Raw genomic sequence first — 26882 nt, 5'->3', positions numbered from 1 at the left:
TCGTTTCAAATTGTCTTTTTAAGGGAAACTCATATTTATTAAAAGGCAAAATCATATCTCTCTCTCACACCTCCACAAAAATGGAGAGTAAAGGAATATTTAGGATTGAAACATGTTTAAGTCTGCAAAAACTATGCAGTGTATTATAATTATAATGTAACAATTTTGTTTGATTTGGTTAGTTTACTATTTGCTTGGTGTATTGAAGGGTCAGAATCCATACAATGCCATCTATTTTTCCCTTTTATAACTGATTATGATTTTAAACTGTTAAACTGAAATAAAGTGTACACCGCTTTTGATTTATTTCTTATATTGATTAATGTTCTAATAGGAATGTGTATTGATGAGTGCAGGGGATCAGAAAAGTAATCGCCTATTGATATAATCGATGCTTTGCGGGATATCGCTCGCTTTTAATATTTGCCTTTCGAGGTAATCTTTTCATGGATTGATCGCTTTTATTGAGTTGAAATATTGATAAAAAAGTCTTGCGCCTTTGGTTTTTATTTCCCCGATTCGATTCCTATTTGTCGTCTTTTGATTCATTGTAATTTTCGTTGGGTTGTTTTAAGCTACATACTTTCAAACCGTTGTTGTGTATTGCTGACTTAATAACTTCACATAAAGAACTGCCTCGATTTCGATGCTCTTTTTCTTCGTGCATTGCCCAAATTTGGAGATGTACATGTACTCATGTTTACGCTTAATCTTAAGACTAAATAATGTTGAATAGTCGATAATCTTTGTATCAATGTATGTTAATTGCCTAAACAAGCTCTTAGATGATTATGAGAAAAGTCAGGAGCTATAGTATGGCCCATTGGTTTGTGTAAAACAGTTAATTGCTCATCTATATGTTATGTGGACAGCCTAATAGGTTATGATAATAGATTATTCTATACAGATTTGTGCACTATAATATACTATAGATAATGTTATCATATGCAAAGTCATATAGTTTTCATCCATGGTCAGTATTGAAATTATGTTAGAACGATAATACGGAAATTTATCTAGAAGATAAGATGCCATGCGGCAGCTGGGAGGGTTTTCAAGAACTCATCTCTCTTTGAGACCACTATTCACCCAGTCGTACATACCCAAATTTTATGGAGAATGTGTGAATAAAACCACCACAATTCAGTAACCAATCAACGCTCCCTAATAGATGTATCAAATATGAAGATGTAATAATCACCCGTCACTTGACTACATTGTTTAGGGTGCTAGGTTTCAAATGGCCCATTTTTCATTTGTTGTGTCTTTCATTTGTACTTGCTCTAATCTGTATAAAAGAAAAAAAAAAAAAATCCTAATTCTCATATATCCCCAAACACACAAACCTGATCGAGTCGTATTCATTCTCTTTGAGTAGTGTAAGGTTAATGTCATAAGTATTTCTTGATGTTGTCTTTGTCTGTGGTGTTAATGGAGGTTCATACGTCTTGATTTCTGTGAACTTGAGACACCTTAGAAACTATAATTTCTACCGAGTGCCTCTCTATATATAAGAACCTCAAATACATGTTTGAAGAACTTTTGTGGATTGACACTTTTTTTGCGAAGGTTTATCTTAATACGTTTCTTACTTTCGATGGTCATGTGTCCTCATGGAGAGAAAGGCCATTTAATCTGTTATAGTTCTAGAGTAAGCAATATCATTAAAGATGAATTCGTTGAAGTATTTTCATGTTTTTTTCCCTTCATGACCTGAAAGTCATCGCATAAATGAGTTAATGCCCTCTACTATATGCAGATCATAAAGAAAAAACATTTGCACGTGTTAAGATGTTCCAGGATGATGTCTACTTTTAAGCAATTTGCTTACAGTATCCCGTTGGTGGTAAAGCTGAAAATGTAGGAAGTACAGTTCTAAAATGTAGTGTGAATACATACCTTAGCTTTTAAAGGACTTTGGAACGTCTATGACCAGGCTTATAGTTCAATATCCCCCGCCTTCTTTTAATGAAGTTAGCACCACTACCTTTTAGGGTGATTAATGAAAAACACGACAGTCGCCACCTTCTAGGCTCCACAATCTCCGTTCGTCATCAACAATATCGAACCAGTTCTTAAGGTAAGAGCAGAACTCCTTGAAGCAATTACATGCATCTATTTTCTTTCCTCTTATGCAGTCATCACTCTCAAAGTTGTACTACACTCTCAAATCTTAAGTGTTGAAATTGATCCCCAACTTAATCTTTATGATATTGTGTTGTTTTGATATGGTATTTTCAAGGGGGGTGGGTAAATTATCTATACTTCCTATTGTGTAGTAGAGGATTTTGAGTTTTACTTATAAGTTTATTTCATATTTGATATCCAATATTAAGTATTAACTCAATTGTCCAGTTTAGTTTTTTTACTTGAATTTTTTTTATTTTTTTTATATTTTTTTTTACTTTTTGTTTTTATAAATTCTTTAATTTAAATGTATATTCACTCTCTTTCAGTGTATTTCCTGGCTATTATGGTACTTCGTAAGGTCATACTATCGTAAGTACTGTTTGTAAAAACACATATGGTGGTTGCTATTGCAAATGGCTCTGTGGTGCATATAGTTGTCATTACTTTAGGCTGTTTTGTCCTATGCTTCTCCAAAGTTCTCGGGATATTTAATTTTTAACTTTGATTTTTTTATTTTATTTTTGAATCCTGTTATGCACAAGGTTAGAGTTCTCCTTTGATTTATTTGATGCAAGCTACTGTTTGTGTGGATTGTCGATTTATTAACCATGAAAACCATGAAGACCTTGAAATTAGTTGGGCATTGGTTGGATCAAATTTTGCTGCGGCGGGTGATCATGTAAGAGTATTATCTGTGCCATTTGAGAAGTAAAAATCTTATGTGTTTGTATTTCATATTGTACAAAGTCCTTTAAATGTCTTTAATGTTAGCTTCTAGAATTGTATTCGCTATTTACTTAAGCCTTCCATTCAATTTCTTTCTTATCTCTTTTTCGGTTATACACTATGATTCTCTTAAATTCTTGATATTCCAAATTTTTTAGTTCTAATTTTGAAACTTCTATTTTGTTAATGCACAAGGTTAAAACACTCCAAGTATTAGTTGTTTCAAGCTTATGTGTGTAAGGTACTACTTATGTAGATATCTTTTTACATTGAATGAACCATGTTTTGCAAGGTTTTCCTGTTTTTTATTTACTGTCCTATGCATTTATTATGATTTAGTACAATATCATTTTTATTCAGCTCAACATAGCTAATTGTGTTCAATGGTTTTTAAATGTTGGTTCTGATTGAATATTTTATGGGGTTTATGACTATGAATGTCTTGGAAATATTCATATACCAATAAAATTGTTGTGTGGCATGAGATTTTCAATCATATACAAACTTCTATATAGAGACATTAGATTTTCATATGGCTGATCTTTCGTTTATTTCATATACATGTGAAGATCTCATGCCTGAGCACATTTGTTTTCACTCCCTATACAAATTTCTATTTGTCTCTATTTCTTTTTGGTGTCTTCTATAGTGTAGGTGCCCTAATAGGTGACTAAGATCTTCATGTTGGTACCAACAATCTAATCTTAGCTAGGCATTTCTCCAGGCCCTAAATATTCTTTCAATTTGATTTAGTACAATATCATTTTTATTCAGCTCAACATAGCTAATTGTGTTCAATGGTTTTTAAATGTTGGTTCTGATTGAATATTTTATGGGGTTTATGACTATGAATGTCTTGGAAATTTTAGATTTTGATTGGTGAACAGGTTTGTGTTGTCATCAATATTCCTCCACCAATTGATATCGACCAGCAAGACTTGGTGTGAGCCCTCTGAAATTGGTCGTAGTGCTTCCGCTTCCTAATGGTACGTGTTAGAAACTTGCATAAGAGCAGTTGATTCATACCCATATTGGATAGCCAGACAATCCTGATTGCATATTCATAATGGCAATTTCTTGCACATGGATGATGGAACTTGGTTTAGTACTTTCTTCAATTCTCTTATAGGTTAGACTTTGTGCTCTATTACCTTATTTCTAATGAGGTATGCTGCTGTAATGAGATTTTTTTTAGTTCTAATGATCTGATTTTTTCTCTCGGGTCCTTGGATACACCTAAAAGATTAGGAACATGATACAAGGGGTGTCTTAAAGGATAAAGGATACCCAAGCGGAGGTGGAGCAGGAAACATATTCAGGGAAATAACATATATATGGTATAAAGTATGGTTAATGACTTATTATTAGTGGGTATAATGCTTGCTTTTCAGGGATACAATAATCCATGGAGACTTCAATGGAAGTGTGAGAGAGTTGGAAGGACTTTCCAAGCATAGAGGATGTCTGTGTGCATGGTAGCCTAAGTTGGTATCTCAATTAGCTTAAGGAGTAAGTCGGCCACACACTGACCCACTCCCAGTATGTCGGTTTTGGATTTTGGATATATACATCAATTGTGTGTTTTTTTTTATGCCTAATTAATATCAGACTGTTAGGCTAAGTCATATATATAAATTAGCTTAATTAAACCACAACCACACACACATGCAAACCGTTGTTAATTATTATTATTATTTAAGTCCATCCCATTGAGCTTGGTGAAAGAGTTTTTTTTTAGCAGATTAATTAAGTTGGAAATCGAGAGAGTATCGATCGTCTTGCAAATGCACCTATTTCAACTACTTATATATGAATGTAAGAATACCAATCCAACCACTACCTTTTTCGGCTTTCTTCGAATTCTTATTGCGTTCTTTTTTAATGCAGTTGAACATTGTCTTCCAAGGCTGTTTAGATGGTTGTAAGTAGCATGCATGTAATGTCATGAGCATTGTTATTATAATTTCAGGCGATCGAGCCAACCATGTGAACTCTGGAGTCATTAGTTGTTAGTGTGACTTTATCCGTGTATCCTTATTTTTTTAGAGTATGTTTGTGCCCTTTCAAATAAGTTTCCTATTGCTAGATGACTGTGTTGAAGCTAATTATAAGTCCATTTGTCTTATCCTTCAATTATTTTTGTTGTAATTATAATATTGACGCTTCAAGAAGGAGATTGGTTGTTTGTGATATCTGTACACAAAGCGTTGCTATAAGAAATTATGGCGTTGCAGGAGAGGGGGTCAACCGGTCAACAAGCTAGGATATTGTGTATGGATCTTTGATGGTTTGGATTGAGCTATGTATATTCTTTTAACCATGCCTATAATCAATGGTAGTAGACAAGTAGTTTAATCATTTATAATTGTAAAGGATGTACTACTGTCAAATTAGATTATATTATATACACTTAACAAAAGTTTTGTTCATTATTGTTTGTGAATATGAAATTTATTCATTTGGTATCTATTTGGTAACTACTGAAATTGATATTATTATGTGCAATAATAGTTTCCTTCGTTTGTATGGTAGCTCAATGAGTATTTAATGCTAAGTAATGTTGGTAAGCGGTTAGGTTTATGCTATTCGTGCATGTTCATAGCTGCATAGTGGTGTCACAATGCAGAGGGTTGTGGCAAGTACACACAATATTTTCTTTAACCAGTATGGTGCAAATCCTTCAATTCAAGCACCAAATTGTGCAGTAGGCCTTAAAGCAAGAGCCATTATAATTTTAATATAAACCAATCGCAGTAAAGAAAAAGAAATGCAATAGAAAACAAATGAGACAGAAAAACAAATGGCATTAGAACTACTTTGTAAATGTATGTCCGTTTTTTTTTGGAAGATCGCAAATATAATTTTTGGATTATAAATGTCCCATTTGAGACGCCGCCAATTTTATCAAATAGAGTCATGCACAAACTAAGCCTGCCATGTTCTTATAACTATGGTCGTTGATTTTATCTCTATTCTATCAAATGCATTATGCATAAGTTATATGGAGTTCGTTGGTGTACAGTAAATTTATTTTTTATGTCCATTCAATTGAAATGTTAAGTTTTATCTTCGTTTTTCATTTCATACGTTAATATTGTGTTAGTAAACAATAAACATCAATACATACAGAACACGATGAATTCTAAAGATTGTTGTGCTATAATTTATTTTCCAACATCACACAAATAAAAAATTCTTCAAAAGACATTCCACGCTAACAAATCAAAAATTCTAGGATCACATAGGTAGTTTTTATGGATCATTTTTCTATTAGATAAATGCATGTACAATTTTATATCATACACCATTGATGATGTCTCTTTATGAAATCCATGTCTCTTTATGAAATCCATGCCGTAGGCACAGGCATTAACTAGTACAATACAAATGAGAGGCTGCCAACGACCTTTTATTTTTTATAAAAATGTCAACAGCCTTTTTTCAACGACCTTTGTTTTTTGATAAAAATGTCATCTACCATGACATGCCATGTGCCATGTACGGTTGAGTACTAAACGTACAATACCTGTTAGGAACTTAAGTTGTCCAATACTCCAATACAAATGAGAGGATGTCAACGACCTTTTTTTTTTGATAAAAAAGTCAACAGCCTTCATTCCGTTTCCTTTTACTGGTGCAGATAATGTACTCCTGGTCTTGAGCTACTATTGCAACTCTCTTGGTACATAAACACCATCGGACCTAGTAATCCACAATTCTACATTTTGATTGTTCACAGAATTGTTAAACCAATACAACAGAGCTGATCCCGACGGTTCGAAACATCTAAAATGGCATTAAAATTCAGTAGGAATATTATTATCAGTTACACTTAAACTTTTTATTAGCTGATGTCGTGTGTTCCAAAAAATCCTAGTCTAGTGCTTATTCAAATTGTGAAATGAAAACGAGCTCTCTTAACATTATGTCGGATTAAAATTAAACTTTCTAGTGTCGCAAGGAAGTGGTGCAGAATACAGATGCAAATTTGCTAAGTAAGTTTATCACTACGAGAGTACAGAATTGTTACATCTCCGAATTGATAATGTTAGTTTAGACTTTGAAATTCTTTTGTAGTCTGTATTTAAAGAGTATGGATTCTAAGAAGCAACACAAAACAACTATCATCTCCACATTTTCGATCTTGGAATCTCAAATGGCCACCTCAGTTTTGAAATTCATGTTCACATTCTTCTTGCTAATCTGTATCTTCTCGTCAGAAGTTCATGCATGTAACACCCCAAACCTCATGCAATTACATATAGAATTACATATAGAAGATACGTGATTTTTATGGAAAATTTCGACAGAATCTCCTCTGTATTTTTGGTATTTCATAAATATAAAATCTGTCATAATCTTAAAAATTTAATAAAAATACATTCAAACCAAATATAAAACCCCATACCTTAGTCGTACATTCAACTACTAAAAGATATACTGATTCGTAGAACCAGCTACTTAACCATCTCGACCAATGCCAGTTAAGTCAAGTAACCAATCCTCGAATAAAAAAAAAACTATAAATATACAAACATCCCAGAAATCTTAATACACGACTTATACAATGTAACTAACATACATACATCTCCACGTTAGGGTTATTAAATGCTTCATCAGCAGGATTATTGATCTATATGCCATTGGTAGACCTTTTAGCAGCTGATTTCATAGGGCCAAAGTTGCAAGGCAGCATAAAGCTGCAAATGAAGTCCTACATTGCTGTTCTATTAGGTTCTGGTGGCATGTCACTTATGGCCAAGTGGGCTTAAGAAACATCACTATCCAAGTACAAGGCGAAAAGTCATCACCTCGTACTTTGCTAATTAAGGCTAAAATAATAATGATTTATGGCAAATAAATATGATTTGGATAAACTTCTCTAAGAATGGATGTAAAATTATGGATGATAGCCACGTTGGGCATGTTTGACTTTCTATTTTCAGTCCTGAAGCAAACAATAAAAAAAAGTAAGTTGTCTGCTTCCTTTCTCCACTGTAAGCATTTGTGAAGTCTTTTTCAAGAAAAAATGAAGAGGGTTATTGTTTCTCTTGTATTACTTCTCTATCGATGTTTAGATGCTAGAATTCATTGCTATGTTACTATGGATGTAGAAATAAAATCAAGCATATCAGCCAAACAAAAGAAACAATTGAAGGAAAAAAAAAAATTATATATACGGTTTAGTTATTCGTTAGCATAATGCATAAATTACAACTAGTTAAGTATCACACATAACCCATTGCAATGAAATACCAAGAGTACCTACAATATCAATAAAGTAATCTCTCATAGGAATCTCATTTTAAGGAGACTTCACCAAGAAAAGGAAAAAAAAAAAACGAAAATACCCAGGTTCGCAGAGACAAAAATATGAGGAAAAACAACATAAACTGAAGTTGCACTCGTCTATTTACCGTTATACTAGTCAGCCCATAGATCCCCAGAAAAACCTCAGTGCTTGTCCTCCTTTGGAATATCCTTGGGTATTTTTGAATCCAACTCCTTGGGTTTAATATTCTCAGCTGCCCTGTAAATCCATAAAGACATGCACGAGTTGTTTAGATTCGTGAAGACAAGTAATAACAGAGTTCATCTAAGACTGTGCCTGCATAGAGCTAGATATAATCAAATCCAATCTAATATACGACGACAATCGAGATACAAAAGTTAAATAAAATTCAGTCCATTCTATGACTTCAAAGTCAGACATAATTGATCAATATTTGCTCTATTTTTGGCTTTATACCAAGCAAACCCTAACAGATGACAAATTGTCAGTCATCATATAGCAAGAGAATTAAAGGATTCAACACTACACATCATTATTTCCCACCATAAGCATGTAAAGAATTTCAATAAAGATCAAGAAGAAGCCAGCCTTCCTGCCCATGAAATTCCAAACACATGGATGCAACTTCATTCTTTTTAACCAAGTATCTAAAGCTAGGATAATCTGCTAGTGACTTAGTGAGGAACTTTGGCCTAAAATAGGAGTTAGCAAAAAAAAAAGGGCATCATGGCATTCAAAAAAAAAGTTGGTAAGAGAACTAAAGCATTCAACAGAAAACACATCATTTCAACCATACTTTTAATCCTTACATTGTTGATTGTGTATATATATGCTTTCACCAATTGCCAATAGTTGAAATCCCTAAGTTTCACTTGCCTCGTTTTTATTTGGCAACTTAGGTTAGGTAACTTAGGTTCGCTACCACTGACTGAAGTCAACTTGATCGACAACTATTACATTTACTGTAGCAACTGTGCAATACAAAACAAATTAAGTTGTGACGCCGGGTTTGCTGTGGTACTCCGGCATGGTAGCCACATTGTTCAGTAAAAGGATTGTAGACAAGATAGCAAATCCTAAAATTTATCAGAATAGAATAATGGATTAAAAAAATGTTAATAAGAAGTTTAGGATTGTAGACAATGTAAGGATATTTTCCATTTAAAGACAAAAAAATTAGCCAGTGACCCAGCCCTTGGAATATATCTTTCATACATATGAAATTAAGATTTGTCTAAAACATGAAAATATATATCCATGTTCAAATAAACCATGAGTGATTATCAGGGACAGCAAAAAGTCCTTCCACTCACAATTATTGCATAAGCTATGATTTGATTCTAATTACAATAATTTAAAAATAAAATTACTTACTTGGAAGCAGAAGAAGATTCTTCTTCGAGCCAAGTCCGAATATGTTTAACATTGCGTCGGAAAATACCAACGGATTGTTTCACATCACTCCTTAATAGAAGAACCACTGCACCTACGCCAGCTACTGTGATTATGAAATTGGTCAAAGCCATTTTTTGCTTCTCTCTCTCTCTCTCTGTAGATGAACCCTGATTTCGCGCTTAAAACCCTGGAAACTCAGATATACGACGGTTGTTTTTAACGTGGACTAAAACCCTAACAAAGCCCATGGTAGGTTTGGAAAAAGCCCAAATAAGAAGGCCGAATTTTAACCATGTGAAATATGTACACCAAAGTGACAACGAACTTACGATCCCATGTTATTGTCTATTGGCACTGCCCAACCAACTAGTACATTAAGTAAAACCAGGTGATGATGATGATACTAAGAGTCTAAGAGTACATTTGGGCATTTGGCAACCGAAAGTGGAAACTACTTAAGAAAAAAATAGAGTTGGAATCCATTAGAATAAAATTTGATTCCAACTTATAAGATATGTGTTTGGCAAACTTTCAAAAATCATTGGAATTCAAATTGTATTTAAATTTATGTGTTTGGTAGTCACATAGTCCACGGTTCTATTAGATTAACAAGGGTTTCTAAAAAACTTTATAATAGGAGTTGGAATATGTTTAGAATACAATTCTATTAGATTCTAGACCTCCTACACAGGCCAAAAGTGGGTGGTCCACCAACGATTCAAACATCCGATTAATAACTGGTTTTTGTTGTTGGACACGTGCTCATCAAGATGGGTGGCTTAGGATATGTTTGGATTGCAAATATGGAAGCTTCAAGAAATCCATATTCTATATACCAGCTAAAAGCCCTAAAGCCCTGAACTGTAAGGGTGGAATTCCAGCCGAGCAACTCGAGCTCGCTCGTTTAACTATATGATCCGAACTTCAGTTCAAATTAAAGCTCGTGTAACAAATGAGCTTGATGAAGCTCGACTCGTTTAACTCAAATAACATATTTGTAGTGTAAACCGAGCCACTCGGGCTCGGCTCGAGAGCTCGCTCGTTTAATCATATGAGCCGAGCTTGAGCTCAATTTAAAACTCGTGTAATTGATGAGCCGAGTTTGAGCATGGTAAATCTTAGCTCGTTTAGCTCGAATTCCATCTTTACTAAACTGTATAAAGTGTATGAAAATGAGTGAAGCATCCAAACACACCCTAAATTTAAAAAAGCCCAAAAGAAAGCCCACCATATATTTACACAACTCCCCGCCAAAAAATAAAATCAAACCCTTCCTCATTTCTTCTCCATAACAAAACCTTTCCTCAAATTTTCTCACTCCAATTCAGTTCAAGTCACAAAATGGAGGGAAAATCAAATGTGGGTTTTCGTATAACACCACACAAAGTTTCAGTATGCATCTTACTTCAACTCTACGCACCACTCGAACAAGTTTTAGTCCCATTCCCATTTTCAACTGTTTCTCAACATAATCGTCTTGGATTATTTCTACTCACTTTAACTAATGTAATTAATTGTTTATGGTGTGTGTGTGTGTGTTTTTTTTATTAAAATTAGGCATGTGACAATTTTTTGGAGCAAAAATTGGATGAGCTATTAAATGAATTGGATGAAATTGGTGGTGTACTTAATCAGTGGTTAACTGAACATTTGATGCATCATCTTTCTTCGTTTAAGTCGCCCGATGACTTGTTTAACTTTTTTAGTACCTTAAGAGGCGAGTTTTTGAGTACCATTTTATTTTTATTTGTTTGTTGGAATATAATCTTAACTGGAAAATTGCGTTGTTTAATTAGGTACGCTTGGGTCACCTGATTCGACAGTTATGGATGATCAAATTATATTGGATCCGAATAGTCAGCTTGGGGTTTTTCTAAGACGTTGTTTACTTGCTTTTAATCAGCTATCGTTTGAGGTACTATACATATAGTTTAATTTTTTTTGCTTTGTTGTCTATTATTTGTAGTATTTTCAATATGTGTTTGAATTGTTAATGTAGGGTGTGTGTCACCTTTTGGCTAATATCGGGATATATACTAAAGAGGCTTCCTCTTCTCATGATACACGTGATGAGGATGATTCTAATAACGACTTGGAAGAGTTGGTTGATTGTGAAGACATGGATCTTGCACATTATGGTTTTGAGGAGATTATTGAAGAAAGTGAAGGTCAGACTAGAGGTAGAGAAGGTTCTATGTTTCATATCCATGTACCTAGGACACTTCTTGAAATGGTTGAAGGTAATTCTTGCATTCAACTTTTTTTTTTTTACTTTCCCACACGTTAAAGAGTATATAGGTTTCTTCTGTTCTTTGTAAACACATGAATAGTGAATATTGCTGTTTTTTGGCTAATGCAAGTTACTGGTTGAGTATTATGATGATTTGAAGCCTTGATGGAGTGTGAAAATAAAACCGAAAGTGAACTGCTGCGACACATAGAGTCACACTCTTTGAATTTGTGTAGAAATAGAGACCCAACTTTGGGTTATAATTTTGGCGGGAAACCATGGGCAATCTTACATATTTAAGATGTGAAGAGCTGAAGCGAAAAAGGACAATTTCAATGGATCTACATTCACATTTAACACAGCTGCATATATCCAACAAGAGTATGAGTTAGGAACCCATAGGCATTATAGTTGTCATTAAAATTATGGGTAAAAAACGAAAGAAGCTTTAGCTAAGATGATTATCTGTAAATTTTAGGCCAACCCTGGGGTGATTGGAAAACTGCATTGTCTAAAAGGTGTTGGTTAACTGAAGATAAATTAATGATTTTGTACCCCAATGTTTAGGAGCAAGTGTACTCAGATAGATTATGATAATCATTAGGATTCATACTGTAGAATATACATGGTAGGGATGTCTAAAATCTGCATTCAGCAACTCTGCTTGTATGCCATATTAGAGATTTCCCAACATCATTTAGCTGGTATGGAATCTGTTTTGTTTTCATCTTAATGACCTCTCAGTTTGGAGCTTTGCGTGTTTCTAACATAATACACTTTTTTTAAATTGGAATCTATACAGTCAGAGATGCCTGTTTCGTGTGGAGTTAAGGCCCGTGATGATTGTAGACAAGGTAGTTTGTTTGCACACCATTTAACTGATGCATTACGAGCTGATGATCACCGTGACGGGATGTTTTTACGTACAAACTGGCAGGTGCAAGGCTACCTAAGAGAACAGGCTGATCTGATTGAGAAGTAAGTGGCCAGATAATTGATTGATCAACACTGTTTCTGAATACTAAATTTTGAATTCGTCCGACATGGCTATATAATTCTCACGTGGATGCTCTCTGGAAACACTTCAACCTCGGTCCATATCACTATGGTTGGGAGGCTCTTATACTTAGTTTGGAAACCATAAATCCAGCCTTTTGTCCTTGGTGCCGCCAAATCAAGCCTTTTCAAAAACATCTTCATGGACCTTCCCCGTCTCCGTATTCACTCATGTCAGTTTAGCTCTTTGTCACTCCAAATCTTTCTCTTGACACATTAACCAAGATTATACATTTACGCATCTATCAATCAGCTTTTGATAGAAGAGTATGACAGGGGATCTAAAAATTCATTTATTTGTTTGTTGTAGGCATGCCAGTTCATTTCCATTAAGTGCTTTTGAAGCTATCTTAAAGCAGCTCCAAAGATTGGCTCCAGAACTGCATCGTGTAAGATTTGGGAACTGGATTCTTCATTTTTCATTTCCATCTTTTTAATTTGTGTTTCATTTCTATCTTTTCATTCTTATGCAGGTTCATTACTTACGATACCTGAACAGCCTTTATCACGATGATTATCCTGCCTCAATAGAAAATCTTCATTCTTATTTTGATTACAGGTAGATGAATAATGCCGAGCTTCTTGATTTTTGTACCTTCAATTTCCAATTATAGCAGTGTCTGCTGTGAACCTTGTTTGGTTTGGCCTTGGAGGTTAACATAATTAACATAACTAGGATACAGCTATCACCTTCTTCCTTGATCTCGTAGTTACTGGGTGATTAGGTCTTCTCCCTCGTTGACAAACTTTTACGCTGGGTTTCATACTAATGCGACTTTGGATTTTATTGGAAACTAGGCTTTGGTTTTTTTAATGTGCATCATTTAGCATTTCAACAAGAGGCATTTTTGGTTCGACTAAATCCAGAATGGAGTTCTTTTATGTTTTTCTCCCATGGAGAACTGTCCTGTTGGTTAGGTACCAAAGTGTCGTTTTCATTGTAATATCTTTTTATGGAAAAATGGAGACCCAGACACTGTGTCACCATCTATTTTGATTACAGGTAGATGAATAATGCTGAGCTTCTTGATTTTTGTACCTTCAATTTCCAATTATAGCAGTGTCTGCTGTGAACCTTGTTTGGTTTGGCCTTGGAGGTTAACATAATTAAGATAACTAGGATACAGCTATTACCTTCTTCCTTGATCTCGTAGTTACTGGGTGATTAGGTCTTCTCCCTCTCGTTGACAAACTTTACGCTGGGTTTCATACTAATGCGACTTGGATTTTATTGGAAACTAGGCTTTGGTTTTTTTAATGTGCATCATTTAGCATTTCAACAAAATCCAGAATGGAGTTCTTTTATGTTTTTCTCCCATGGAGAACTGTCCTGTTGGTTAGGTACCAAAGTGTCATTGTCATTGTAATATCTTTTTATGGAAAAATGGGGACCCAGACACTGTGTCACCATCTAAGGTTCCTCTAGATATGTTGATTAACCAAATGTATTGCAATCCCTCTGTCATTTTTTTTGATATAATTTTTTCTTTTTTATAAATAATTAAAGTGCAGGTGAGGAAGGAGTTGATATTGCTCCATCTTCTTCTCCTTCAATGAGTTTTGGAAAGTATGAAACTGCCTTGTTGTGCTTGGGGATGATGCATAGTCATTTTGGGCATCCTAAGCAAGCTTTGGAGGTAAAAGTGGTGGAATTATGTTTCTTTTATTTAATATTCATTGATACGTTGTTCCTTTCCTACACTCATTCCGGTTGATAATTGATCAGGTTTTAACAGAAGCAGTTCAGGTTGCACAGCAGGTATTAATAGTGGACAATAATTTGTACATTTTCATTATATTTCTTTTTGTAGTTACGACTCTGTTCCATAAACCCTTAAATCCCTTTTTCTCGCTGAGTGTGGGATTTTACCCTGAGGCCTTTTTCTGAACCTTGCAAGGTTTTACCAGTAGGCCACTGGACAGCTACAATATGTGAATTTTGATACAATATTTATAACACCTTAATAAAGATATGCACCATACAGTAGATGCTATATCTTTATAACTTCATCAGTACTATAGTCCTTGCCGAGGAGCTGTTATTTTTCAATTAAAATGAATTGACTTAGTGTTGTACATGTTTATTGTTGCATATCCAGATTATGCGGTACATCTCCCTAAGCATTCCAGTATTTTTGTTTGAATGATTATTTCTTCTAAAGCCTTAAGTTGCTTGGATTAAATAAGAAATGTGAACCTTATAACTATTTTAACAATATAGACCAATTACTCAATCATGTCTGTTGTATGTCTTCCTCTTTTCCTTTTCCTCTCTTCCCCCTTGTCTATATAAAAATGACTTCTCGTAATTGTTTCCTTGATCTTTCGTTTTGCCTTCTCCTACACTTTTGCCAATTTTTTTCTAAGTTTATTTATTTATTTTCTTGAAATCAAAATAACAAATATTCTCTTCGTGCAGAAAAATGATGATACTTGTCTTTCGTATGCCCTAACAGCTATCTGCAACCTGTTGTCTGATATTGGTATATCAAGTGCAACTGGCATCATTGGCTCATCATATTCGCCTATAACCAGCTTTGCTTCTTCTCTTGCTATTCAACAGCAACTGCTTGAGCTCTTGACAAGGTCTCTTAAGAGGGCAGAGAATTTAAAGCTAACACGTCTTGTGGCATCTAATCGTCTTGCAATGGCGAAATTTGAACTATTGGTAATGATGCACAGTATCCCTATGCCTATAGCCCCCTATGTAAAGGATTGCTAAGACATACCTTTGGCAGAAATAAACTTCATATTGCCTAACTTTTGATGATTATTACTTATTGATATATCTTTGACTAATGTAGCATGTAAAGAGATCATTGCTTTCATTTGGTCCTAAATCGTCCACCAAGCTGAGAACATGCCCATCTAATGTTATCAAGGTAATTGAAGTATTTTATCTGTGTGTGTATGTGTGTGTTATAATTGATTTTTTTTTTCTTGAGAGTATGCAAATGAACTTCACAGTGATGGGATCGATGCAGGAGCTGAGATGAAGTTCTTATTTGCTTGGTGAGGTTGGAGTAGATGGTGCAGCGGTGACAGTCAATGGTGCTTTTAGTTCTGCATGGCTAAAGAACTTACGAAAGCCCAACTCCTCTTCAGTTTGTTGCAAGGGAATGAACTTGGAAGTGGTTGTGAATCTTTCCATTTTGGTGGACAACCAAGTCCCATCCCTGGGTCCTTATTGCAGTTATCAGGTTCATCTTATTCACTGTGAGCTACTGCCTGGGAGCATTATGAAGGTGGGTGCCAGTTTGGTGCTTCTCATGTTTGTGAAGCTAAATATCCACCTCTTTTCTTTTAGTTTCCACTTTCAAGCATTCACCACCCCAGTTAATTTATCTTCTGTTAATAAGTACAAAAGAAATTCCATTAGTGAGTGATCAAATTACAATTCCAAAAGAGTGGGTCAAAGTAAGCATCTGCATGGTTTTTGATAATCAATTCCATTAAATGCCTTCTTGCTGTTTTTGATAATCAATACTCTGGACTTATTCATACTTCGGTTTGTATATATATATATATATATATATATATATATATATATATATATATATATTACTGGTTTGATGGTTTGGTCTCTCTCAGCTGGACATACTGGTGGTGTAATGCATATCCGTTACAATTGATTGAAGTGCTTGTAGATGCCAATAAAGTGTATCCCACTGGTAATTTATTGATCCTTTGTGTTCTTATTTTTTCCAGTTCTACCCTCGCTCGATTAAATGCATTAATCCATTCGACGTGTTTTGCTGATGCTTCAAAGTAAACTAAAAGCTCTTAATCTCACGTAAGTTTAGTAGGAAGCAGTATGCATTTGTATTTGTATTTACTTATATCTACTCGACATTAAGTTAAAAATGTCTGTGTTTATCTTTATCAGTTCTGCCGACGGGTAATTTGCATATATCAAACTTATCCGACATCTATCAATTTTCAAAGGACACAAAGGTTGGTCTTTTTGAATCAATAATGTAGAAATATATATGTGTTAAGAGCCTGTTCATGATGTTAGGAGTTGTCCGTCTACTTGGTCTTCTTTTCCCTTACTAAGTCTCCCCTGATATGTACGAAGTAGTCTTGTGATGTATTACCAGTCATCACGCTCACAACAAACAGCACAAAAATTTTGATTAGTTGCAAAAGTTTTGAATTAATTCAAAGTCTTGACTCAGTTTTGAACTGGTTTATATCAGCTTTATACCAAAATCTATATTAAGTGTTGACAAAAAGTGAAAACTTCCAAGCACGGTGTACGATTTCTGGGATAAGTTTTTGTAGTTATTGCTACCTCACCAATCTTGTACTTTGTTTGTGGAAGCTCCTCTTACCTTTTCTTGACTAGCTGAGATAGAAATTTCCCCCAAGCGTGGTGTTTGTGCATGATAGCATATTCTTGTGGTCCATATTCTCTACAAAAGTACCTTAGGTTAGTTTAGTTACTTGAGTGACATTATTTGAAACATTGTCCCTACAGAAGCCTTTTCTGCCCTGAAAGTAGCAGAAGATAAATTCTTATCCGTAACAAAGTCAGGGATTCAAATGCTAAAGCTGCAGTTGCTTCATGACCGCGCTTTGCATCAGTAAGCTTTTTCTCTTTCCTCTTCATGGTATGAAAGATATTAGAAGGATTTGTAATCAGTTTATATATTTTTTAATATGACATGAATTTCATCCAGAGGACAATTGAAGCTGGCCTAACGTGTATGTGATGAGTTTGGAGTGTTGGCATCGTCTATAAGTGGTGTTGACATGGGTGTGAAAACAGAAGCATGCCTTCGCCATTCTCGTACGTTACTTGCAGCCAACCAGTTCAGCCAGGTTTATCATTTTCCTTCAGTTAAAATTTCTTGATATGGAAAAATATGGTTGGGGATTGAACTCAAAACCAAATGATGATTGTAGGGGAGTGATATTCTCTATCCAAAGACGCTTTAACATGATGGAACTAGTGCACCGACCTATGGTATCAGTCGCATCCATCCAACCAACATCGCACAAGACGGACGCCAACATCACGCCGAACTACACCGGCAATGACACCGCGCACCCTATCCATAAGCAATCATGATCGGAAGGAGTACTTGTACTAAGCCCGACCGATCCATCGATCCACCGCGAAGTTACTTGCCCGTGATCGCCACTCCTCATCATCACAGCAGACCTATGTAGATATTTCTCACGCGTGCCCATGATCCACCCACGTTGGGGGACGCCCTTTACACGCGTGGAGGGTGAGGATACATTCTCAATCTCTATAAATACCATTCCTATGAACTACGCCAGACTGATTCTACTGAACCCAAACCGTGAGTAAGATATTTGCGCAGTTAAACATAAAAGCAACTTCGCCTCACCCAACCATTCACCTCGGTCCCCCGAGATCGTTTAAAGGAATCCACATCACACCTTTACATTGGCGCGGCTGCGGGCTCGATTACTGAGAAAACCAAACCACTTTCACACTAAAGAGTAACAAAACCAAATCAAAAGATTCTCAAGCCCACGGCATGGTAAGCCCCGAAGCTCAATTCAACACTTTGGTTGGCCCAGGGAACAATGAACGACAGTTGCCCAACTTCGTGGCAGAAAAACGCCACATTCGTGCACAAGTAGATACACAAAGCCCACTAGCCGGGTGACCGCAGACGACGGCGCCATCAACGCCGGTCAACGTGATCACCGAGCTAAACCAAAGGCTCGACGAGAATGCGGTCAAGAAAGATTCTACCCGGATAGTGCGAAAATGTTGAAAACCTATCACAAGATCTCCATTTGTCACTTTGAAGTTCTTCATAAGATCTCACCTCCGGACTTTGTCCAACCACGTTTCCACCGTAGATGACCGCCGTCATGCCCAGCCCCCGGATATAGCACGATATGCTCAAAGCCTCGCTTCTTACAGCGCGTTCGACCATCTCCGATGCGGACTCTTTCAAAGAAGCCCTAAAGGACGGCCACTCGGACCGGTTTTTCTCCTCGAGCGGACTCCATCTGAAGCTCAAGCGGCTCAGCGCTTCGCGAAACCAATCGTCTGCAATAAATGTACGCAGAAAGGGTGATCTCAATTCACTCTTCCAAATTCACTGGCCCGAGGGAGGAAACCTACTTTCTTTCTTAAGCCGGTTCAAAACAGCTCTTGGACATGGAAAGCGGCCTCAAAGAATCATTTGCGCGGTGGCTTTCCGCAACCGCTTGCCGCCTCCCAGAACACCGACCTAACCAGTCGCTCTTGAAAGATCAACCCGAACGTTATCGGTATGCCAGCGGCCGAGTGGATAAATACATCGGTTAAGAAGAGGCTTTGATAAAGCGTAAACGGCGGAGGCGTAAGCAACAGAAGAAGGAGAGGTTTACTGGCGCAGCATCGTCCTCTAGAAAGCCAACCCCGACAACAAGGGCAAACCTCCGACTTTAACCAAAGAAACGATCGAATTGGCGTGATTTCACCACGGATCTCCTAGTTACATACTAGAAAGGATCCCAGCTTTCCCCGATACTCTTTTGGGCTCTTTGGTCTGTTTGCTAGTAAGCATAAGCTTTCGAGGGAGTAGTCTATCGCTATCTGAGGAATCGCGGGGCCTTGAGTTTCAAACTCTTAAACTCCTCAAACTTTAACCGAGGATATTATTTATATAACTTTGTTTTTACCTCATTATATTTATCGATGGCGTAGGAACTTCTGCAATGCGTGTAAAGATTCGTTATCCACATATTCACGTAACCACCAATTAATATGATTGAATATATTTTGATATATCGTAGCATAAAACCTTAGAATATTTTTTTGTGTGTGTATGTTACATCAATTCCGCGTCACTATCGGTATCAATTGCAGTTAGTTCTTGACATCCTCTGGCTCACATATATAGTTGCGTATAGGTAATATAGATTTGCATGGAGTAGAATTTAAAAGTAAATTGGTATATGATTAGTTAGTTCTATTTTGGCATCTATCGTTTTGATTGTATATTTAAGTAATCACGCTCCATAATACACTAATTACGTAAATTTAAATAAAAAATAAAAATAAAAAATAAAAATAAAAAAAAAATAAAAAATCATAGTAATTAAAAATTTCATCTAAATCATCTTAATAACACCCGCATAATACACCATCATAAATCATCATCCTATTCCATCGGTGCCTAGAAACTTGAAAAAATTGAGGTTGCTAATTAAGGAGCGTATAGCACGAACAACCTCCCTCGATTCTCTCGGTAACCCGGCGGAATAATATTCACATCGTTATCCTAGCTTCCCCGCCGAAGTTAGCAACAAACGGGGAGGCGTCTTCAACTCCCCTCCTTCCTAACTTTTAAAACCTCCACTATTCGCTTTCTTATGAGCACTAAATTAAAATTCATATTTGTATGAGACTACGGTCCGGTAAACATAAGGAATTAGAACTTACATATCATAAATCGAAAACACAAGAAACAACCTGTTTATGTTATCTCCTAGGCATAGTTCCTCCTCCGTGGAATCAACCTCGTCAAACATCTCCGTTTCCATTATCTCCTTTAATTATGGTCAAGAAAATCTCACGCGGTCGAAACCCCTTTTTGGATTTCTATCTTTGCCTACCCGGGAAGGACACATCTTCCGCATTAAACTCGATGCAATTGTAGGTGATTTTCAGTATTCCGCCAAACATTTTCGGTTTGTTACTGTTTACCATGGTTTAGACCATGAAAAACCGTCAATCATCTTCGTCGGATGCAACAAGTAGTCACCACTTTCGCCCATCCGGCCGTTACCAACGAACAAGTCTTGCTTAGGTTGTTTCCTTTCCTTACCGATAAAGCTTCGGTTTAGCTCGCCGGGACAAAGCCGCCGATCCATTGACACATGGGCCAAACTTGTTCAAGCATTCATGATAAAGTTCTATACTCGGAAAACTACATAAATGCTTCAAAAGATTCAATTCTTTCGCCAAAGACCCGGAATCCTTTTAGGGCGTGGAGCAGTTCTCGATCTCTTCTCGAATGTCCCCATCATCGGCTCGACACATTAGTATTGAGTCCGTTCATTCTTTAATGGTCTCGGACCATCAAAAGGAAACATTAGATATCATGAGCGGCGGTTGTTTCATGGACAAAGGGCGATCTTGAAGCATACACTTTTCTTGAGAAACAAGGCCTCATGGGCACCCATTGGGGAAACAGCGATTCTTCTAGATCTTCTAAAGACACTCCTACCAAAGTTACGTCTATGTTCGAGGTCAAACCCGATCGAATTAAAACTTCTAATCGAGTCCCTAAACAAAAAGGTCGATGCTCTTTCGGTACAAATGAAATGAACAAAACCCAAAGCGGTCATGGCGCGCCAACGCCCCATGCCCCTCTTTGCTTAAGTCCCGAAAGCGCGCCCGATTCTTATTGTCCTTTGATATCACGAGTGTCCTCCCCCAACCTTCGAAGAGGTTTGTGCTTTCAACATCCACTAATGCACCTTGGCGACAACATCCGAATTTAGCTTGGGCTTTTGTCAACAACAAGCTCCTTCGGTGGCAACAACGTTCTGTCATACCCACCGAACTACAATTCCTATTGTCAAGGAAATCCTCCACAATTTCAGCAAGGGCAAAAGTAATTTTCCCCAACAATGCAAATATGGGATACCAAAACAACCGCAACCTTGTTCCCGCTAACCAAGGATATGGGTACCAAAATCAACCCGTGAATAATAACCGTGAACTAGTTCTGCTTTGCTCCTTAATTACGATCCACGGTAGATAAAGCGGTGAAACTTTTTCGACATACATGAATCAATGAGAATCAAATCCTGGCTTCTATCACCAGTCTCTTCCAGGTTTGGCACCGTTCCGGGATAAAAGTCAAAGGCGTGTTCACTGGCGGTTCAAACCCTAAGCTTACAAACACCGCCTTTAAACTTCAACAATGCACGAGGAACCTAGTAATCCAAGCCAGTGAGGTAAAATGCCATTACCACTCTTCGTTCTAGTAGAACCATCGACAATAATATCACATTATGCGGGCGAGGAATCGATGGAAGCCCGACTAACATCCTTCCAACTCCCTCCCCAACCTATAGCGGACGAAGTTGTACCTTCAAAATCTATACCCGTCCCTAGGAAAGATACCACTTGATCCTTATCACAGCGATTCGTCAAAGCTCAGTTCCACGCCGTTTGGTAAAGAACAAACATGACGAATATTTTGATGAGATCAGTGAAACCTTCAAAATTTGACCATAAACTTACCTTCCCTAGATGCGCTAAAGCATTTGCCCAAGCATGCCAAGTTTTTGAAGGACATGTGCACCACCAAACGGCGTCTGAATGTAATACCTCGACAAGCGTTCCTCACTGAAGCGTTTTCCTCGATTACCACTACTAATGGTGTAGTAAAATTACAAGGACCGAATTCGACCAAGCGTACCATGCGTTAGGCGACAAGTATACGCTTCTTGCACTTTTTAGACCTAGGTGCTAGGTGTTAACATACTTCCTACTACTTATTTAAGCGGTTAGGTCTTCATGAATTGAAACCTACTAATATGACTCTACGCAACTCATGGATCGCTCCATCAATTACCCAAAAGGCATAGTAGAGAGCGTTATAGTAAAAGTCAAGATTTTTACTATCCGATTCGATTGATTTTGTCATTCTAGATCTTGAAGTAGCTGTGACTCCATCCCTATCATCTTGGGGCGTCCTTTCCTTGCAACTGCCAGCGCTCTCATAAATTGTCGGGGCGGTTCAATGACATTGTCTTTTCGGGGAACCTTTACGTCGAACTCAGCGTGTTCAAATTAATGAAACAGTTTCGATCCTATAATGGAGGCGAGATTAAAGCGGTTGATAGTCTAGAAGATGATTATTTCACAAACTCTTTTCCCCGGACGAGATACACCAATTTCTTTCTTTTGATAATCCGGGGTTTGTGATGGCTTCGTGCATAAAGGGATGTCCATGCATTATTAGAGTCGATTACCACTATTGACCTTAATGCTTGGTGCAAACTAATTGAGGAAACCGGATTAAGCTCTTTTCCATTGAAGAGATGATCCTCTCACGAATCCTTGATCCCCAATCCTCCACTCCGGTTTAAAACCTCACCCCGATTTGAAAATGCGTATCTCGATCCCGATGGTAGTCACCCTATAATAATTTCGCTCCCTTGACTCTGGGAGACGAAGAGACACGTTTGATTCATGTCATTAAATTCGTGAACGCTCCGCTATCGGATGGTCCTTAGATGATATCAAGGAATAGACCTAGCATATGCACGCATCGTATACATCTTGATGGCGGCACAAAGACATCCACGAGAACCACAGCGCCCTTAATCCCGCTATGAAGGTAGTGAGAGAGGAAGTTCTCGTTTACTTGATCGGTATCGTATACCCCATCTCGGATAGTGGCTGGGTTAGTCATCCCACGTTGTTCCCAAAAGTCCGGCATTCAAGTTGTGCAAAATGAAAGTGGTGAGTGCATCTCCACTCGCGTTCCTTTGAAATGGAGAATTTGCATTGACTATCGCCAAACTTAATGCGAGGCCCGTAAAAAGATCACTTCCCTCTCCCATTCATTGACCCGATGCTAGAGCGTTTAGCGGTCATGCCTACTTCTTGTTTTCTTGATGGCTATTCGGATACTTCCAAATTGTCATCGATCCGCCGATCAAAAAAGACAACTTTCCGCGTGTCCTTTGGAACCTTTGCATCTGAGCCAATGCCTTTTTGGTCTTTGTAATGCCCCAAGCACTTTCCAACGCTGCATGCTTCACATTTTTAGTGATATGGTGGAGCGTTATATGGAAGTCTTCATGGGCTGACTTTTCCATTTACGGAAATTCCTTTGGCGACTGTTTATCCAACCTTTCTAAAGTATTAGCAGCGTTGCGAAGAAAAAAAACGGTATTCATTGGGAGAAGTGTCATTTCATGGTTACCAAAGGACTTGTTCTAGGTCATATTGTTTCAAAGGCGGGATAGAGGTTGATAAAGCTAAAATTGTTAAAATTTCTTCGCTACCCTTCCCACGTCTGATTCGGGATATCCAGGTGCCTTTTAGGCCATTTGGGTTTTACGGAGAGATTCATTCAGGATTTTTCTAAAGTTGTTCGACCCCAACCAATCTCCTACTTAAGGATCACGATATTCGATTTCAATTTCAATTGCAAACAAGCTTTTGATACTCACAAAACCGCTCGACTACGCGCTCCTATCATTGAACCCCCGATTGGTCTCAACCATTCGAACTAATGTGTGGCGCTAATGACTTTGCTATTGGTGCGTGTTAGGCCAACGGCGTGACGACAAACCCGTTGTCATTTACTACGCTAGTAAAACTCTTAACAACGCTCAGCGTAATTATACCACAACTGAGAAAGAGTTCCTAGCTGTTGTCATGCTTTGGATAAGTTTAAGCCCCTACCTAGTTGGAACATCGACCATCATATATCTTACGACCATGCGTAATTGGTACTTACTTTCGCGAAAAGGGCCTTAAAACAACGATTGTTCGGGATCCTCCTCTTTACAAGAATTCACCACGGAAATCAAAGACAAAGAAAGGAACCGAAAATATAAGTAGCCGACCATTTATCAAGGTGGTGGTGACATCGATAGTGATTAAAGCTATCGGTGATTCCTTCCCAGACGAATACTTGTACTCTATTTTCTCATCTCCATGAATGCGGATATAGTTAACTACCTGGTTCTTGAGGAAGTCTCATCCTTTTGGTCGCGTCACGATCATAAAAGTTCTTATCCATTTGTAAAATATTATTTACGGGATGAACCCTACCTCTTTAAGTATTGTTCCGACCAACTCATTCGTGTTTGCATTCCGGTTGGAACACACCGCGTATTATCCTTTTGCCATGAACAATCTTGCGGGGGTCATTTTGGTGGGAAAGAAAACTGCGGCCAGGTGTTACAATGTGGTTTTCTTGGCTACCCTTTTTCGATGCACCGCGAACATTGCGTAGCTTGCATTAGTTGTCAACACCTAGGTCGAATTACCAAAGCGAAATATGATGCCCCTAAATCCTATCTTGATTGTGGAAATTTTTGATGTTTGGGGCATTGATTTTATGGGACCCTTCCCTATTTCTCAAGGTTTTTATACATTTTAGTTAAAGTTGTAGACTATGTGTCCAAATGGATTGAGGCACTCGCGCGTCGCTCGAATGACCATAAGGCTATTGAGATTTGTAAAAAAAACATTTTCTCTCGTTTTGGTGTTCCCAAAGCTATCATCGATGATGGGGGTACACATTTTTTGTAACAAAATTTTTGGGACTTTAATGAAGAAATATGGAGTTACTCACAAAGTTGCTACTCCATACCACCCACAAACGAGTGGCCAAGTGGAAGTCTCCAAGAGATAAAGTCTATTCTAGAAAACTGTCAACCCATCAAGAAGGACTGGAAGTCTCTCGGCTTATCGGATGCCTTGTGGGCATACCCGAGCGACATTTAAGACACTATAGGGATGTCTCCTTACGCGTTGTTTTGGAAAACCTTGTCATCGCCGGTTGAACTTGAGCACCGTGCCTTTTGGGCCATCAAAGCCTCAATTACAATATCATCGAGGCGAAAGCGAAAACTGCAATTAAATGAGTGGAGGAGATTGGATTGATGCTTATGATCTCTCAAAATCTACAAAGCTAATATGAAAAAAGTGCGACAAGCACATTTTCGTAAGGATTTCAAAATTGGCCAAAAAAGTTTCTTGTCTGACTCCATTACACATCTTTCCCCGTAAATTGAAAACACGCGATGGTGCAGTCCTTTCATTGTGTCGGTGTATGAAACATTATGGGGCAATCTCTTTGCTTAATCAAAAGATAACATCCAATTTCAAGTCAATGGACAACGCCTAAAACATTACCACAATTACGCTCACGGATGTTGAGCGGACTTCTTCTTGAGAATCTAGTTTACACCGACTAGATGTTTCATTTGGCGTGCTCAATCTTGTTTCTATAGAGAAGTGCGCCATTTTTGGTAGCGGGCCATCTTCTATCTTATGATCTCAAAAGTTCTTTGAAGTGTGTGGTTGCAAAGCGCCGGAACCATAGTCCACGAAAACTCTTTTACAAAACCCGAGTATAAATGTCTTACGTAACCGCGAGCAAAGCGTGCTTTTCGATGCTTGATGGGTACCTAAAATTTCACCTCCTTCCTTCTCTTCCCTTTTCTACTCTCTACCTCGCTAACTTCAGCTAATCATTTTGGTGTAAGTCTCACTCATCCGCGAATAGGAAATGGTCATTAGTTCTTTTGCTCGTAAAAAAGCGACATGTCGCGAAGGATGGGCTGGTGTATGCATTACCAAACACCCATACGTCTAGGCCGGACTTCCTATCCGATACTAGCCGGTTTAAGGTATACTTTTGTCTAACACCAGCTGCAGCAGGATAATCTTAAATTAAGCCAGCGCCGTTTCTCCCCAGGGATGGGATTAGCCTTGAGAATCGATGTTAAAAGACTCACCTTGTAAATATGTTTATTTTGTTACCTTTTCCCTTTGCATTAAGTTTTGCACAAAGGATTAGGTGTTAAACCTCGGATGTTGCATACTTGGAACCTGAAACGGGGCAATGGATTCCACCGGACCAACCCTAGAATTGGTTACTTTGAGTCCCTTTGGGGCGGTTTGAGGATAGCCATTATGTAAAAGGGCAATTTTATTAGACCGTGGCGCGCCGCGGTCGGGATCTCAGATCCGCCCCTACCCCATAATACATAGAGGTGAAGCCACGATCACGGGTTGGATTGGGTTAAACTCGAGCCGACATGACAGGTTGTCTATGATTTAAGATGGTGACTCCACGGACATCCGGTGTTTTCACGTATATCTCCCTTGTATGTAAATAAAACCCTAAAAAATAAAAAAAAAAAAAAAAAAAAATAAAAAAAACAAAGGGGCACTCCGTGTCACATGCCCCATTCTTCTCATCCACACTTCATCCACTTTTAGCATATCTTAGAAGATACGTGGTCTAACTACCCCGTGACACCTCGAAGCGTATCTTTTACATTTTGGATGGGTGCCTATTTATAACAAGTATA

General features: G+C 37.6%; 2 protein-coding genes and 1 long non-coding RNA gene across 3 annotated transcripts; 2 read left to right on the top strand and 1 right to left on the bottom strand.

Annotated features, from left to right (window-relative positions):
* Window positions 1-8074: 8074 nt before the first annotated feature.
* On the bottom strand, window positions 8075-9751 carry LOC147479773 (uncharacterized). The gene is made up of 2 exons (XM_086577482.1): window positions 9524-9751; window positions 8075-8386 (listed from the first exon to the last, which is right to left on the bottom strand). Exons 1-2 carry the CDS (start codon window positions 9673-9675, stop codon window positions 8311-8313), a joined length of 228 nt encoding a protein of 75 aa, XP_086433608.1. The 5' UTR covers window positions 9676-9751; the 3' UTR covers window positions 8075-8310.
* Window positions 9752-11355: 1604 nt separating this feature from the next.
* LOC147479772 (anaphase-promoting complex subunit 5-like) lies at window positions 11356-16070 on the top strand. Its single transcript, XM_086577731.1, has 10 exons — window positions 11356-11459; window positions 11544-11784; window positions 12581-12752; window positions 13141-13219; window positions 13304-13389; window positions 14338-14467; window positions 14557-14589; window positions 15250-15498; window positions 15635-15712; window positions 15815-16070. The coding sequence occupies exons 1-10, from the start codon at window positions 11370-11372 to the stop codon at window positions 15824-15826; spliced, it is 1170 nt and encodes a 389-aa protein (XP_086433857.1). The 5' UTR covers window positions 11356-11369; the 3' UTR covers window positions 15827-16070.
* A 459-nt stretch (window positions 16071-16529) lies between these two features.
* Window positions 16530-17652, top strand: LOC147479771 (uncharacterized). The gene is made up of 4 exons (XR_015204762.1): window positions 16530-16623; window positions 16717-16784; window positions 17311-17416; window positions 17513-17652. It is a non-coding gene; the product is annotated as an uncharacterized LOC147479771 (long non-coding RNA).
* Window positions 17653-26882: the final 9230 nt, after the last annotated feature.

This window comes from Coptis chinensis, chromosome 8, assembly GCF_015680905.1.
Source record: "Coptis chinensis isolate HL-2020 chromosome 8, ASM1568090v1, whole genome shotgun sequence".
NCBI lineage: Eukaryota > Viridiplantae > Streptophyta > Magnoliopsida > Ranunculales > Ranunculaceae > Coptis > Coptis chinensis.
The sequence above is the reverse complement of the archived record's forward strand: the minus strand, read 5'-3'. Positions and strand labels throughout refer to the sequence as shown.

Excerpts from the sequence above, each read along its gene's own strand:
- LOC147479773 (XM_086577482.1), bottom strand. The coding sequence starts at position 9,675 with ATGGCTTTGACCAATTTCATAATCACAGTAGCTGGCGTAGGTGCAGTG. Across the intron at positions 8,387-9,523 it reads GAATCTTCTTCTGCTTCCAA|GGCAGCTGAGAATATTAAAC; the intron begins GTAAGTAATTTT and ends ATGGATTTACAG.
- LOC147479772 (XM_086577731.1), top strand. The coding sequence starts at position 11,370 with ATGGATGATCAAATTATATTGGATCCGAATAGTCAGCTTGGGGTTTTT. Across the intron at positions 11,785-12,580 it reads ACTTCTTGAAATGGTTGAAG|AGATGCCTGTTTCGTGTGGA; the intron begins GTAATTCTTGCA and ends CTATACAGTCAG. Across the intron at positions 13,390-14,337 it reads CATTCTTATTTTGATTACAG|TGCAGGTGAGGAAGGAGTTG; the intron begins GTAGATGAATAA and ends AAATAATTAAAG.